Source organism: Capsella rubella, unplaced genomic scaffold (genome assembly GCF_000375325.1).
Source record: "Capsella rubella cultivar Monte Gargano unplaced genomic scaffold, Caprub1_0 scaffold_8, whole genome shotgun sequence".
Classification (NCBI taxonomy): Eukaryota; Viridiplantae; Streptophyta; class Magnoliopsida; order Brassicales; family Brassicaceae; genus Capsella; species Capsella rubella.
In genome coordinates, this window is record NW_006238916.1 from 3141419 (window position 1) to 3159023 (window position 17605).

Below are 17605 nucleotides of genomic sequence, written 5' to 3' on the forward strand. Positions count from 1 at the left end.
GGTAACATCTTGGGTGGGTGGATAAGATCCGGGTTTTTTATTGTAATATTTGTGAATTCCTCAGGGTAAGGCTGTTATGAGATTCCTAGTTCTCAAATAATAGAAGGGGAGCTATGTGATTCCTAATTCGTAAATAGGGACATGAGAGATAAAAACTCTAGTTACGGATGTTCGGTTCTGCTTGTTACACTCGCTATGTTCAAAGAGATAAAGACAAATTTGATCCTCGTAGTCCTCTTTGTGTGTTTGTTGGGTATCCCTTTGCTCAAAAGGGATGGAAAGTCTTCGATCTTTAGACAAATAAAATTTTGATCTCAAGAGATGCTGTGTTCCATTTTGCTTCACGTACTGAGATTTAAGGTTCTCTTACTTATGTTCCTGTTGCAAGTGATGAGGATTGACTTATGTCTACAAAAGATTGGGGGAGTGACGTGCCTCCTACTTCAATTTCTAGTGATGACAACAATATTGATGTCTCAGTTCCGTCGTTACCCTCCTCTGTTCCGGGTTTTGTCGCTCCTCCTGAGTCACCGAAGCAAGTTTCTACGCCATCGTCTCCTACCATTACACCTCTAGTTGTTCCTGTCCCTGAGCAGTCTACAAATATTCATGCAATTGAGCAGAACACACCTGATGCTCCGTCACCTGTCGCACCTACTTCTCGAACTACTGAACCTGCAACTGCTTCACTTCCTCTTGACGAGACACCCGTTGTTTCTGTTCACGCCAAAGATACATCTACTTGTCTGTCTCTTCTGTCGCCTAGTCCTCCTCCTCGTCAAGGACAGCGACCACGTACTATTCCCAGTTGGTTAAATGATTATGTTACTTAGAATGTTGTTTCTACTCCGCTAACAAAAACCCCTCACGCTCTGCCCAATTCTTCTTCAAAGTCCTCGACATCGGTTCAAGGTAATTCGTTTTATTCGTTAACAAATTATATTTCTGATGATGCATTCTCTCCAGGCCATCGTGTTTTCTTAACTGCTATAACAGCTAATGTTGAGCCAAAAGACTTTAAAGAAGCTGTTCGTCTTAAGGTCTGGAATGATGCTATGGGAAAAGAAGTTGATGTGCTACAGCCAGTGGCGGAGTTAGGATTTCAGTTCAGGAGGGTTAAAAATTAAATTGGAGTTTAATTATGTTATTAAAAAAATTTTACAGGGGTCAATTATGTTATTTTACAAGGGTCAATTTGCTATTTGCATTCAGTGGATTTACAAGACTAAATACAATGTCGATGGCACCATGGAACAATATAAATCACGTCTTGTGGCTTTAGGCAATAATCAGAAAGAAGATGTTGATTATAAAGAGTTGTTTGCACCAGTTGTGAAGATGACTACTGTTCGTTCTGTTCTCCGTCTTGTGGCTGCTAAGCAATGGGAAGTTTAACAAATGGATGTCGACAATGCTTTCCTTCATGGTGATTTATAAGAGGAGGTCTATATGAAACTCCCGCCCGGTTTTCGGGCTTCTCAACAAGACAAAGTTTGTCGTCTTAAAAATTATCTTTACGGTCTAAAATAGGCACCACAATGTTGGTTCAAGAAGTTATCTGATGCTTTACTTTGTTTTGGATTTGTGTAATCCTATGAAGATTATTCTCTATTTTCTTACACTATGGCTAATCTTGAGCTTCGTGTATTGGTGTACGTTGACGATCTTCTTATTTGTGGTAATGATCCATACATGATCCAAAATTTTCAAATATTACTTATCATATTGTTTCTCTTTGAAAGATTTAGGGAAGTTAAAATACTTTCTCGGCATTGAAGTGAGCTGAGGACCTGAGGGAATTTTTCTGTCTCAACGCAAGTATGCGTTAGATATAATTTCACACAGTGGTAATCTTGGCTGCCAACCCGCAGACACACCACTTGAGGAAAATCATCGTCTTGCTCTTGACAAGAGTCATGTGCTACAAGATCCTAAGCCATATCGTAGTCTGTTGGGTTTCTTAATTTATCTTACGCACACTCATCTGAGCTGAGTTATTCAGTTCACATTTTGTCTCGGGCTTATTACCACTCTACAAATTCGTACCGGTGATCAAATTGCAGACGTGTTAACAAAGGCGCTTGGTCGTGCTCAATTCCAGTTTCTGTTGTCCAAGTTGGTAATTCATAATTTGCAGTCTCCAATGTGAGGGGGAGTATAACGGGATATATGTTCATATTTTAGGATAAGTTCTATGTTGTATATTGATAAGTCTAAGGGCTATTATTTAGGGGTTTGTATATGTCTCTTCTAAACTCTCGGGTTGTATAAATACCTTTGTATGGTTGATGAATAAATCAAGTCAGTTCAATACCTATTTCTACAAATTGAAAAATAAATGTGACGTTGTGAACCTACTCATGGTTCCTCATTCTATTTTCTATTTTCTTTTTCTTTTTGAAGTTTAGAGTCGTGTTGTGTCAATAATATTCTTCTACTTCTACAGAAAAAACGTTTTCATAGATTTTTTTAATAGCAGAAAACACGATAACAACATCCGCTTATAAGGAACTGGAACTCTACCACATGTATCCTGATATATCGGTTTTTAAAAAAAATCAACAGCTTGTCCTATTTTCATCTTCTCTCCAATATATCATACAATTATCTTCTCAGACATCAATCATCTGATACGGCAAACCAAAACTAGCGACCAACTTCAGAATCTCGTAATATGTACCAGGAAAATGATTGTCTTCAGGGAAAATGTCTTTCACAAAATCAGTTATCATCCACACATTCCTCATCCAAATTGTAATCCGTCTTTGTCGTCATCAATCTGCTCGCAGATGATAAAGCCGAATGACCTTCTCTACATCCTCCATATAATGGCTGCTTTGCTACGTCCAATATAGAAAAAAAAAATTCCCTATACACATCATTTACCATCTGAACAGTACCTACACCAAAATCTACTTCTGTTCTAAGTTCCTCTATGCTATCAACAATATATGGTTTGCTAGAACTATCGTACTCGGGTCTTTCACCATGGAGAAACCAAATCTTGTAACCCGGTATAAAACCATTGGGATAAAGGTGACCCCATACTAAATCAATCCTAATATTATGAGAATTCTAACAATGCAAACATGGACATTTCAACTTACTAGTTTTTTTGGCGCTCGATTGTTGACAAGCTATATCCATCAATTCTCCTACACCACGAGCGTACTCATCTCTCAATTGATTCGACTCCGGATCGAGCATTGGTTTTTCCATCCACGATCGAAAGTAATATGAAGATGACATTTTTTATATTTTTCTCATACATTAACAAGCGAGATGGTAAAAATGAGTTGCTTGGGTATTTAAGGTGAAAATAAATCACGTGTCCGTCAATAATTTTTTGCTAATCCATTGGTTATTCGAAAAATTTAAATGACTATAAAACGGCTACATTAACATATATATTTATCGACGGATTTCCGACAAATTATCAGTAATATTGAAAGATAACTAACGGATTAATGACGATGGAAAATCCTTGTTATATAATCGACGGATTACCGATGATTACATATTCCGTCTATAATTCGTCGGTATTCCGTCAGTAATTACCGACAGAATTATGTTCGTCGAAAAGTCTGTTGGTTACAACCTTGTTTTCTTGTAGCACCTATCACAGCTTTTGCTCTAGTTTTCCATTAGACAGTTCCAACTACCAAAGGATAATACGAACCAAGCCGTCGCATAAAATATAAAGGCCTCAACCTTAACGTCTTTTTTGAACTATTTTACCACTAGACTAAGAAGAACTTTTGAAAATTTGGGGGCTGAAAAGTTATATATTATTTGAGGGCCACAAACTCATGTTTCATGAGCTTGTGTATAGGGCCGGCTCGGTACCGCTGATACATACAAGGAACAAAAGATGGAAACTAACTAAATTTGCTTAATATTGTATTGTGAAACCACCTGTACATAAAATAAATTACAACACTTACAATTTGTAGTGGACGATGGATTACTCGGAAATATATTTGATTCGATTATGTTCATGATTAGAGTGTCACACACTAATTGTATTTTTGTAGCTACATAAATGTCACTAAACTTTTACAAGTCCTAGTCATCGCCGGTTTAACCATCGGTTTAAGGGTTTTAGATTGTCGGTTCAACCATCGGTTTAAGGGTTTTAGATTATGTGCATTGCAAACATTATTCAACATCCTACTTTTTCACTTTTAAACACTCCATATCATTTTCTCTTTCTTCCCCGTAAGCATTCAACATCCATCTAAATTCTAAACACTACAAAATAGTTTGTTTACAAAAATCAACACTCTACCCCACTATTTTTATTTCATATGTTTATTTTCTTATATATTTTTATTTTCATGATTGCATATTTATAATAAACTGATAAAATTAAGTTAAAATGGCATGAGCGGGCCAAAAAAAAAATTCTTTCAACATGTTGCATCGCTGAATCCACGTAGATTTTCCCAGTTTTTTAACAGCCTTATTGTAACGGTTTACCAGTTGAATTTATCAGCTCCAATGCAGAGTCTTTTTTTTTGTTGTCACCATTGGGCCACAACTGGCTGGCCCATTACCCTAATCCCTATAAATATGTAGGGAACGGCACTCGATTACTCAGTCTTATCTACGCATTTTTTGGTTATATCCGAGTTTTGTAACATCATGATAAATCGATTTAAGAAAATGTATGTTTTTTGGTTAAAAAATGTATGTTTGAAAATATATAAGAAATTATTTGAAAATTAGGAAGTAAATAATAACTCAATCAAATTATATTTTTTTTAATAATAAACAATATTAAAAATTGTAATACTATTAGTTTCTTATTAAATTGTAATCCTAATATCAAAATAATTGTTTTCTATTTATTTGTTGCACCCACATATACTCGATTTGGAGCAATCCTTCAGAATTTTCTTAAACTTTGCACAATATCACGTGATTAATGTTTACTCCTTTCCGATTAAAAAATATATATATATATAGAGTTGACAAAACAAACACAACAAAATTAAGCACAGTAGAGGCCAAAACGTGTGCATGTGCACATTCATAATTCCCTCTCAAGTCATTTATTATCATACTTAAATAGTACACACCAAAAATCGAATTCAATAACAAATGGCCACATATTGACTTGTTTTGATTTAGCTAATCTCTTCATGTTCTACACTCTTCTTCTCTTCTTCTTCAAACATCTCACACATGAGTCTTTGTCTGGCCTTTTTCGCCTGCACATATATCAATCAATACACATCAGTTTCTCTTAATACTAAGTTAAACCCAAAGAAACAAGAGAGGGACACTTAGCACTCTAACTTTATAACTAACCTCTTGTTCCCAGTTGGTGAGGATAACAATAAGACTGAGCAAAAAAGCTTGAACAAAGGACCCAACTGTGATCCCAATCCAGAGTCCTCTTCCTCTCATTTTGAACCCAAAAGCTAATATTATTGCAGTTGGTACACCACAGAGATAGTATGCTGCTAGGTTTACATAAGCCCCTATATCTTGCCTCCCTGATCCTCTAGCCACACCTGCACTTTCAATAACCCCTCTTAGTTAACCACATTATTAATCCTTAAATGAATTTGACATTATTATAGAAGGGGAATCTAATCTAACCCGCAAGAACCGCGTGAAGGGCATCGAATATGACCGATAAAGAAACCAATGGAGCCAGTGTTCTTACATAATCCACAACTTCGGTTTCAGAGCTGAATAGGTAACCAAATACGTTTCTTGCACCAAATACTATTGCGCTCACCATTATTGATTCTACACATGTAATGACCATTACTGTGTACACAGCTATTCGAGCTTGTTTCGGATTCCCAGCTCCTAATTCGTTTGCAACTCTTGTACTGCAACAACAGAGAGATGTTTTAGATAGATACTTGCCATTTTAAAAACTCTTGTAGTGCAACAACAAAGAACCTTGCTGCCGCGCCGAGACTCTCTGCTATTTGGTATAAGATGGCGACTGTTGATAGACTGTTCAAACAAAGAAGAAAGCAACTGAGTTTGTATATGATATTTAATAGTCCATTCCAAAAGCAACTTCTTTAGAATACAAAAGGAACATACCAGACTGAGAGAACAGAGGCTTCTAGCTTTGGATTTGGTAAAAGACCAGATAGTAAGAGTAGAAATTCTAATGACCACCACTCAAGGCTAATTCAACACCAAAGAGATTCAACTAAAGTCAAATGTCAAGAACTTTGTGACTAAACTAAAAGAGGCATGAAGAGTATATTCAAAATTACCAAATCATAGAGGCAGATGGGATTCCAAACCGGAAAAACTCTCCCATTCCTCTAAACACACTCATGGAGATAGTTGCACGGGTCTTGCTACAGCTAGAAGAAAACTTCATGTACAAGGCAAGCACAATCACATTTAGCCAGTAAGAAACCCCGACCGAAATAGCTGCACCATGGCTCCCAAGCCCAAACTTAAAGACCAAGCTCCAGCAAAGGACAACATGGACACAAAGAGCAGAGATTGAGCTTATAATCATAGGATAAATCAGACTCTGCGCTTGGTAAAACCGAACAAGCGACTGCAAAGTAGCGTAACCAAAGAGCGCCGGTATGAGCCAAGTTGCAAACTTTCCCGCTTGTTTAGCAACAAGAGGATCTTGTCCAGTAAAGGAGAGTATATCACCCATGTAAGTCCATAGCACAGACAAAGGAATACACACAAGAAACAAAGAAATGATCCCTGTGTACGTATGTACTCCAAGCTTTTCGAACTGTTTAGCTCCGTGAGCTTGGCCACATAAAGTCTCCAATGCACTAGCCAATCCAAACTGTATGGTCACATACAATACAACAATCAAAATTTATAAGTTTAAAGGAAAGAGAAGGAGATCAAGAAAGAGACATACAACGACGCTGAAACCGGTGACGCTGCAGAAAGAAACGGCAATGGCGGTGCTAGAGAGGAAAAGCTCACCAAGATGACCAACCATCATTATTGATATCACAAGAAGAACGTACGAAGACGAGTTCACTGCAACCATGGGACCAGCGATGTAACAAAGCCTTTTCATCTCCTCAAAGAGCACATCTTTCTTGTTTACATCTTCTCTGTGGCTTACGACAAGCAAACTCTCCTCCGCCGAACCCATTTCTTTTTCTCTGCTTCTAACCTGAGAATGAGATCTTTAGATCTTTGGCCTCCTCTCTTCTCTCAATCAATCCTATGCTTTTATACTAATAAAGAAAAAAAATAAAACAACATATCTCTTTGTTGACCTCTCATCCAGAAAAGGATTGCTCCTCGTGTTGGATCCAAAGAATTTTTTTTTTACTGGAGTCAAAATAATAAATACATTTTAATTAATTAAAAATTTTAAGGTTAAATTTTAGGTTTTTATATTTTTTTTTTTTTGAAAATTAAAAGAAACTAACAATAATTTTTCATTTTAGTAGTATTACTTAGGCATGTCAATCGGGCTGGCCCAGCCCAAAACCCGTAAAGCCCTCATATATTTGAGTCCGGTCCGGTCCAAAAAACATCTGATCCTATATTTCTAAGTCCGGTCCGGCCCTAACAGGGTTACAAGGCTTTTCGGGCTTTTAATTTTGGGCTTTACTTACAGATAAAAAAATCAACTTCTAAATTCATAATAGTTTTTTTAAAAAACAATATTTGAAAGTATACTATAAGAAGAATGCATCAAATTTTAAATAACTCATCAATATTCATTAAAAATAACTTAATTTCAAAGAGAAATAAATGAAAACCAAATAAATTGTTTACACTTTAACCCAATAAAACATGAAACTAAAATACTTTAAAGTAGATTATAGAGTCAAAATTTCAGATACTTCATGATTTCAAAATCAAGATACTTAGAGCAACCACAATGGGAGAGACTCATTGTGGGTTCTTTCCATTTTTTTTAATATAAATTTTGAAAAACTTTAGATGAAGAGTTTGTGATGGGGTTTTTATATTTATTGTGTTACAATGGTAAGAACCTAAAGGTTCTTGAATTTTTTTTAAAATTTAATTATTAATTTTTGTTTTAATATTTGCATTTTATTAATTCTTAAATAAACATAACTTTTAAAAAATATTTTACATTACATAGAAGCAAATATAAAAACAAAAAGCATACAAGAAAATAAAAACATTAATTATGTTGATTACTTCCAAACTTCTGCCATATATTCTCGACCAAGTCAACTTTCAATTGTTGATGTATTTTGCGATCACGAACGCGACTCCGCATGACCATCATATTGCCAAGATTTGTCGGCATATCTGTTTCGTAACTGTAATCCACATGTGAAGTTCTATGTGCTTCAACTTGTGTGAATTCTGAAACATTGAACTGTGTGTACGTGTCTCGTTCATCTTCAACTATCATATTGTGCAAGATGATACATGCTCTCATAATTTTACCTATTTTTTCTTATCCCAAAAAAGAGCCGAGTTTTTCACAATCGCAAATCGAGCTTGCAAGACTCCAAATGCACGTTCGACATCTTTACGGACAGCTTCTTGATGTTCAGCAAATAAACGTGCTTTTGGACCTTCTGGAAGTGGAATGGATTGAATAAATGTGGCCCATTTAGGATAAATACCATCAGTGAGATAGTAAGCCAAGTCATACCCGTGGCCGTTGACAACAAATTTACGTTTGGAGCTCGACCCTTAATTATATCATCAAAAATAGGTGAACGGTCTAGAATATTTATATCGTTTAAGGTACCTGGAGGTCCAAAAAATGTGTGCCATATATTTTGTTTAAGCTTTATTCAGTTTTGACATATATAAATATAGAAAATGTCATAGATAAAGATTTTAAACTATTAAATAAGGCTAGTAAGTAAATATGAAAACTAATTCATTAATCAAATCTTCTAATCAAACTAAAATATTTTTAAAAAATCAAAATTTATTTGTTTAAGGGCTTTTCGGGCCGGTCCGAGCCCGACCGGGTTAAACTCAAACAACGCTTTAGTCTGAATGGGCTTAGCCCAAAAGGCCCGGTTTTTTCTGGACATATATATTGAAGTCTGAGCCCGATGTTTTTCAGGGCCGGACCAGACCAGTCCGCGGACTTTAACCCTAATTGACATGCCGAGTATTACAATATTAAGAATGAAGTGTATATTTCTAATAAAATAATTTAAAAAATAAATTTGTATTTAAGAACTACTATGGAAAAATTAAATTAAAATAGATGAAGTAACGTAATAAATAAAAATCAAAAATTAAAATTAATGAATTTTAAATAAAAAAGAAAACCACTTATATTTATGAAAACTAAGAAACAACATAAAAAAAAATTACAGACACCTAATTGGGGGTATTTTAGTACCTTTTCAAAAAAATATCTTATATAAGATTTTTCTTTGAAAAAATGGAATATCTTAACTTCCTAAAATACCCCCGATAAAAATGCTCTTCGAATAGATTGTTTTTACCTAAGAAACTAGAAAGACAAACAAAAAGTAAATAAAAAACCAGTATTATGGATACGTAATAATATAAGATATTAAGAAAATTTTTATCCTACGATACTTCCAAGTCCCAATAATGATTCCTTTGACTAACTAAAAGAAACTTGCAAACATAAGTTCCTAAGCTGTTTCGAACCGACATAAGGCAAACAGACAACTTTAACACACCACTTTACACTTTTAATAGCTTACAAATGAATTATTTTCCTAGCTTACAACTGACCCTACTTCTTTCCATGTAGGTCCGCCAAGAATGAAACATATTCTGAAATCGATAAAAACAAAAAAGTTATAAAGTATATAACATATGATAATTTTACCCTTAAATTCATATATATGTACTAATATTTGTCACATCTTCATCATTCTATGTTTTTGTGGTTCAATAGCTTTTATTGTTTGATGAGTTCTGTTTTACATTAACGTTGAATTTAAAAAGAAAACACAAAAAAGAGACGATTGTTAGTTCTTTGTTTTGTAGTTTGGATGACATCTAAGTTGGTAAACTGACCCCCTTCTTTGCATGTCGGTCCGCCAAAAATGAAACATATTTTTGAGAAATTCTTACTAATAACCTTTTTATGATACCCTTTAGCAAAACTACTTTTTTTTGGCATTTTCATTTTTTTCCTCTTAAATTTTAATGGTCATTTTACCCCTATTTGAAAGGAATATTCCTTCCAAAAATTTTCCCCCCAAAAATTTTCCGCCAAAAAAATTTCCACAGAAAAAAAAATTTCGAAATTTTTCCCGCCAAATTTTTTTAAAGGGTTTACAAGGATGTTTAAAGGGTTTACAAGGGTTTTAAAGGGTTTACAAGGGTTTTAAAGAGATTTACAAGAGTTTTTAAAGGGATTTACAAGAGTTTTTAAATGGTTTTTAAAGATTTGTAATGATTTTTAAAGGGTTTTAGACGCTTACAAAGGTTTTTGAATGGTTTTTAAAAGTTTTTATAAGTTTATAACAGTTTAAAAAGGATTTACAAGGATTTTTAAACGACTTAAAAAATTTACAGGGATTTTTAAAGGTTTTTAAAAAGAATTTACAAGTGTTTTTAAAGGCATACAAGGATTTAAAAATGGTTTTAAAAGGATTTACAAGGATTTTGAAAGATATTTACAAAGATTTAAAAATAGTTTTAAAGGATTTATAAGGCGTTTAAAGGGTTTTAGAAGTTTACAAAGGTTTTTAAAAGGTTTACAAAAGTTTTTAAAGGTATTACAAGTTCTTTAAAATGGTTTTTAAGGACTTACAAGAGGTTTGAAAGGGTTTTAGAAGTTTACAAAAGTTTTTATTAGCGGATCTATCATGGTTATAAGGGGTTTAAAGGGGTTTACAAGTGTTTATAAATGTTATAAAATGATTTACAATGGTTTTAAAAGATTTACTCAAGTTTTAAAAGATTTTGGATGACTTTTAAAAGATTTTAAAGGGTTTTAAAGGATTTTTTTAAGGGATTTAAAAATATTTACAAGGTTTTTTAAAAGGTTTTTAAGGAATTGAGGAAACATTTTAGAGAGAAATTTTTCAGAAGGAATATTATTTTTGCTGGAAAGAATATTCATTTCTTCATCATGTGCTATAATAAAAGAGGGTACATTGAAAAGAGTATTTTTGAAAATGGACACATAGAGACGGTACTTGTAGAAAAAGGTACCGTAAAAAGGTTAGTTGTGCAAATCCCCCTTCTAAATTCTTTGTCGATAAAAAACAAAAAGTAAGTTATAGTTTTACTAGGATTTACTCCGTGGTACCATAATTTATTATATTTGTTTGGTTAATTATTTTCGTAGTTGGTTTATACGTGTTTATTTTATTTTAATTTTATATAATTTTATGAATTTGTATTATAAGTAGATTCATAGATATATGTGGTCAACCCGCAATACACCGCTGGACGATTTTGTTATAAATAAAAAATTATATTTTAACTAAACCCGTAAAAGATTTTAAATATAGACAACCCGTAAGAAAAATATAATCATATTTATGTAAACTCAAACCCGTTCAATCATATATATGTACAATATTATCATATTTTAAATATTTTTAGAGTTAAAATATTAATAATACTTTAAATCTTGAAGAGTATATTTTTTAAATATGGGGAAATTTCAAAAATACCCCTTTTCATATACCTCTTTTTAAAAATACCCCCTTTTCAATCTTTATCAAAAAAAACTACTAAAAATGTTGAAATTTATCAAAATATGTATATAATCTTATAAATATATAAACAAATGACTTTTGTATGTGTAAAAAACTTTATATATCTTTCATAAATAACGTAAAAATAACTTATAAAAACCTTATATATCCTTTTAAAAATCTTATAAAACTTTTAAAAACGATTTAAACCATTTAAAACATTTTAAAATATTTGTATCGAATCTCCCAGTAGTAGTTATTATATAGAAGTACCTTATAAACTATATAAATCTTTATATATAATTGTTTATATTTAAACAGGGGTATTCTTGAAAATATATAGATAAAGGGGGTATTTTTTAAAAAGGTTACACCAAAAGAGGTATTTTTCAAAACTTCTCATTAAAGTATATGATTAAATGTGTTAGATATTTGGTTTAATAAAAGATAAATATTATAATTAAAAAATAAATGCTTAATGGACCAATAAGTAGAGAGTGAAACCTTGAAAATTCTCAAAGAATAACTTTATTTTAATCTCTTTTTATATTCCTCCTAATTTAAGTTATATCTCTATGTTCAATAATATTTTTTTTTATCCTTGTAGTATTTTTTTTATATTCATATTTTAAATCCACACTTTACTACTAAAATGTAACTGAAAATTATATAAATTTTCAAATACTATTGGTTTTCTTTATTGAATTTCAATTAAACACATAATAAATTATAATTATGACTCCTCTAATTTAATTATTTTAAAAATGTAACTTATCCTATAAATATCCATTCTCACATCACTTCTTATCCTATAAATATCCATTCTCACATCCTCCTCTACCATATCAAAATAATGTTGACATAACATCTTTCGTTTAAATAATCTAATTTCATATTAAAATATTTTGTGAGTTTTACTATAGTAGACAACCCGTAAAAATATCTATAATCATAATTATGTAAAATTATAACTCGTTCCATCACATTAATCGTGCTACACAATTATCAATAATACTTTAGTACATACATTTTTGTCTCGTTTGAGTAATATAAATCTGTTTTCAAAAATTCAAATTGCAACATATGCAAAAAAAATTATATTATGCAATAATATAAATTTTAAACAAACAAGATTATATAAAGATATTTGAGAAATATTTGATTTATTAGGGAGAGATTTTAGGAAATTTTGTTAAATGTAATAAATATTGATTTCTAGTTTTGAAATTTTATTATGATTTAATTACATAATTTACCTTAAAGTGTTGTTCTTTATTCAAATGGAAAGGGTTTAATGATGCAAATATTACAAAATAAGAGGTTATTGTCCGCACAACCGTGGTTCAGTGGTAAGGGAGAATTGGGGAAAGGTTGGAAGGAACTAACCCAGGTTCGATCCACCCTGAAAACAAAAATCATGGTTGTGTGGGAAGTCTGTCAATTGGGCCAAGGCCCAGTTGGTTTACCTGGTAGTCAGAAATGCAGGCGGCCTGACTACCCCTTGGCATTAGTCGGAAAGCATTCCAAACTCGGAATAGACAGTGTGGTGGCCCTTTGGGGAGAAGTCCACTCTGAAACACTTCGGTGCGTTTTTACCGGGGCTGACCGGATCAGCCGATAGGGTTTATCAAAAAAAAAAAAAAAAAAAGGTTATAACCCAAAAGGTACTTCAAAAATTTTAATATAGATAACTGAATTAAAAAGAAACCGAAGTAAACCAAATGAATTTAAGGAACTAATCATAAATCGGTTTATCAATCATATGAACGCATTGGACCTATTTGTCCCAAGAGATATATATATATATATATAGAAACAATTGCACTATAACCTACTTTCTCAACATTTCATTACACAAAAACGTACTTTCTACTATCTCTATACTTTTACCACTTGAAATGATAAAACACTCCTCTAACTTCAATCAATCCTCTTCTTTATTTCCCTTCTCATTCTTTTACGCTTTTTTTTTTGCACTGTTTTAAGAAAAGTAAAACTAATTTTATTTGTGTCATCACCCTCTCTCTCACCTTTTTTTTCTTCTTTTGTTATTGTCATTTAAGATAGGTAATAAAAAATTATATATTTACTTACACATAATAAATTATGATTATTTTTTCTTTACATTTTAAGATGCATATTGATATATATTAGATGAAATAAAATATTATAAACTATTCATTTATAGCTGAACATATATCCATGTGGTTATATTAGTGTGGATATGCTTGGATGTTCGTTAAAATATCTGGAGGTTAGAATGTAGTGTATGATTTATGCTTTTGGTTTTAGAGTTAAATTAAATTGGATAAGGATTAAGGTTTGAGATTCATGGTTTATGTTTAGAGTTTACTGTTTAAGATTAGATTTTAGGGTTTAGGGTTTAGAGTTTAGAGTTTAGGGCTTTAGGGTTAAAGGTATATGATTTAGGATTTAGGGTTTAGGTTCCCTTGTTGCAGCTTAAAATTCATAGGAAGCTATTGTGTCGATAAGAGTTAAGAACTTCATGTTTTGGAATTGGGATTTAAGGTTTAGGGTTTAGGGGTTAGGGTATACGGTTAAAGATGTAGGGGTATATGGTTTTCCACTAGTTGTTTTGATTGTTTTCCTAAGTCTTAAGTTGCCTGAATTTAGGGGTTAGGGTATACGGTTTAAGATTTAGGGGTATATGGGTATAAGTCTTAAGTTGCCTGAATTGCCTATAGCTGAGAAGAATAAAGCACGTAGTCGTGTTCAATAAACACATGTCGAAAATATGGGTTAATAACCACATGGTCAAAATTTAGTGGATATGTTTGCATGGAAATTACAGAAGCACAGAAGCATGGAGAAAATCAATTCCACATAGTCAGAGTTTAGTGAATAGGCTTGGATGGACATTGCAGAAGCATGGAGGAAACCGATTTCCATATCCAATATCTAATCTTAGATTTTTCGTGGATATTGTATTTTAATCTATCCACATAAAAATGTTTATTTACATAATCCACTTTGCATCTTCCAATGTTTTTTCATTAGTTTAATTTGCATATTCCAATGTTTTATTATTTCACCTAGACACCTTGACCAACAATGTCCATGTGGTTACTATAACGTGGATATTATGGGATGTTCATTAAAATGTTTACAGGTTAGGATGTAATGTATGATCTATGGTTTTCTTTTTACAGTTTAATTTAATTGGACAAGGTTTAAGTTTTTAGATTTATGTTTTATGTTTAGAGTTTAGTGTTTAAGGTTAGAGTTTTGGGTTTTGGTTTAGGGTTTAGATTTTAGGGTATATGATTTAGGGTTTAGGATATAGGATTTAGGGACTAGACTTTAAAGTTTAACGTATAAAGTTTAAGGTTTATGACTTATTTATCTAAATACAAATTTTTTGATTGAATAGGTTTTGATATGTTTTTATATGATTAAACCTAGTAAATATCTATAAATTATAGTCAAATTGACCATCCATGTATCAATGAACAAATGTTCAACTACATATGGATAGTGTATAATATAAAAATTTATCTAAACTATAGCAATATGCGTCTTAAAATGTAAAAAAAATATAATCATAACTTATTATAAAAAATAAAGAGATAATTTTTGTTAACAAATACATAAAATGACACTCTAGGATGAGAAAAAAAAAAGAGTAAAAGAAGAAGAAAGAAACGACAGAAGAAGAGAAATATTGTTTTCAATCTCAACCACACTTTTCAATACAATTACTTGACATTTAGCGGTTATAATTTGTTGAACCAAATCCTTCTTCTTTCAAACACAAGCAAGGGGCATTTTTGTCAACCTAAATGACACATACCCCAATACTAAGTGGGAAAGTACACCAAACCTTGTAAGTGCGTTTTTCCGCAAACAATCTTCAGTAAAGTATGTTATTCTGTCAATCACTCATATATATATGCAGCCGTCGATGGAGATGGGTTCATGGCCCAAGATCTTTGTATACGGAATATGGCTGGACCGGAGAAGGATGCGGCTGTCGCCCTTCGAGTGAGCGGTGATCAAGTAGTCTTCTATTGTTGTGATATTGTTACAAATATCGTTGTAACATTTCTATCGATATTAGTATATCACGGGCACAGTGAACTTCATTTGCGATCAAGCTTCAGCCGTGTTCCAGTTGTCATATAGGGGTCAGGAAACCAATTGGAGCACAAAGCAACGTCATTACTGCTCAGTCTCGTGAGAATAACGGGTCTAGAACAGATACAAGGAATCGAGTTCAATGGAAAGGTCTTAGAAAGATTATTGATTACTGATCCGAAGGAAGCAGCTAACTTCATAGTAGAAAATCTCTTGGAGGGAAAATTTGGTTGGAAAAAGGCCACACAATATGGAGATATTTACAATTATATATAGATGGCACTAAAACATTTGATTCTGCAACACTCGGTAATATCTCTTTATCTCCTATAATATTTTCACAAAAAAGAAGAACTAGATTGACTCAAATTTAGAAATAAATTTCTAAACTAACTCATAAAATATAAGGATTAGTTGAGTAATTTTTGTGCATAAAATATTCTTTCTTCCTTTGTTAGGAAAAAAATATAGAGATGGTGGTTCTCTCCGGTTGATTTCAAGGTAATGTAAAAGCACTTGTTTATTTGTCTCATAAGTTCTTACATTGAGTTATTATCCATTTGAATGTTTTTCTAAGAATTTTTCAAGGTTTGTTAGCACTTATATATCCATGGGGAAAATAAAAATTCTTTGGAAGAACAATATCAGAAAAAAATTGAGAAACAAAAGTAAAACATAAGCAAAAACCATAGCAAAATGTAGTAATAATTTTTCAGATATTAATAATAATTAGTTTCAAAATTATCTGTTATTAAATAAACATATAATGACTATGCTAAAAAACTGTGTGTAGATCCACCACTATACTAGTGGGAAAAAGCTTTAAAATATCTCATCTATTTTTTATTTGGAAAAATAATATCCAAAATAATAAAAACGTATAATTTATTACCTAAACTATTAAATATTGACATTTTCCTACCTACGATCTCTCAACAAAAAAAATATTCCAATTTTATCCTTCTTCATTTATATTTATTATTAGTGCATAAATAACATAAAATTAGTTACAATTTATTGGAAAAAATATTTGCTGGTAATATTTCATTGTATCATTAATTTATAGATTTAATTCAAAATACATATCTCATTTTTCATTTTTATCCAAAAAAATTAAGTGATTCAATGAAAGGTTTATTTTGAATTATAAGTTTCATATCCAAAATATATATTTTATTTTTATCCAAATATATTTTTTTAAGAAATCTAATGAAAAATATATATATTGAATTATATATTTCATATCCAAAAATGATATGTATATTTCATATTTCATTTTTATCTAAAACTTTTTAAGAGATCCAATGAAATATATATTTTGAATTATATATTTTATATCCAAAAATTGTATTCTATTTTTATCCAAAACTTTTAAGAGATCCAACGAAAGATATATTTTGAATTATATATTTCATATCCAAAAATGAATATTGAAGTATGAAATTTATATTTTTAGTTAAAGATATAATAAAATATTACAATGAAATAGTAAAAATGAAATAGTAAAGTAAAATATAGTCTTTGATGCAGTAACAATAAACAGAACTGAATAGGGGTAAAATTGGAATATTTTTTGTTGTTGAGAAATCGTAGGTAGGAAAATGACAATATTTAATATTTTAGGTATTAAATTGCACGTTTTTATTATTTTGAGTATTATTTTTCCAATCTAAAATGATCAGGTATTAAACGTCCAAATAAAAAATAGATGAGATATTTTTAAGCTTTTTTCCCCTATACTAGTCAAACTCAAAATTCAACCATTCTTTTATCCTCTAAAATACTAGGTTATTAACCCGTGCTACGCACATGTATATTTGTAGGATTATTTCAAATTGTTATAGATTTCGTAATCATTTAAATGCGCAAGTATGTATGTATCTATTATTATAAAATTGTTT

At 31.5% G+C, this 17605-nt stretch overlaps 1 protein-coding gene across 1 annotated transcript; it reads right to left on the bottom strand.

Moving 5' to 3' along the window:
• Positions 1 to 4946: 4946 nt before the first annotated feature.
• Positions 4947 to 7193, bottom strand: LOC17875960 (protein DETOXIFICATION 14). The gene is made up of 7 exons (XM_006280316.2): positions 6872 to 7193; positions 6249 to 6793; positions 6070 to 6156; positions 5920 to 5976; positions 5608 to 5846; positions 5314 to 5519; positions 4947 to 5213 (listed from the first exon to the last, which is right to left on the bottom strand). Exons 1-7 carry the CDS (start codon positions 7112 to 7114, stop codon positions 5130 to 5132), a joined length of 1461 nt encoding a protein of 486 aa, XP_006280378.1. The 5' UTR covers positions 7115 to 7193; the 3' UTR covers positions 4947 to 5129.
• Positions 7194 to 17605: the final 10412 nt, after the last annotated feature.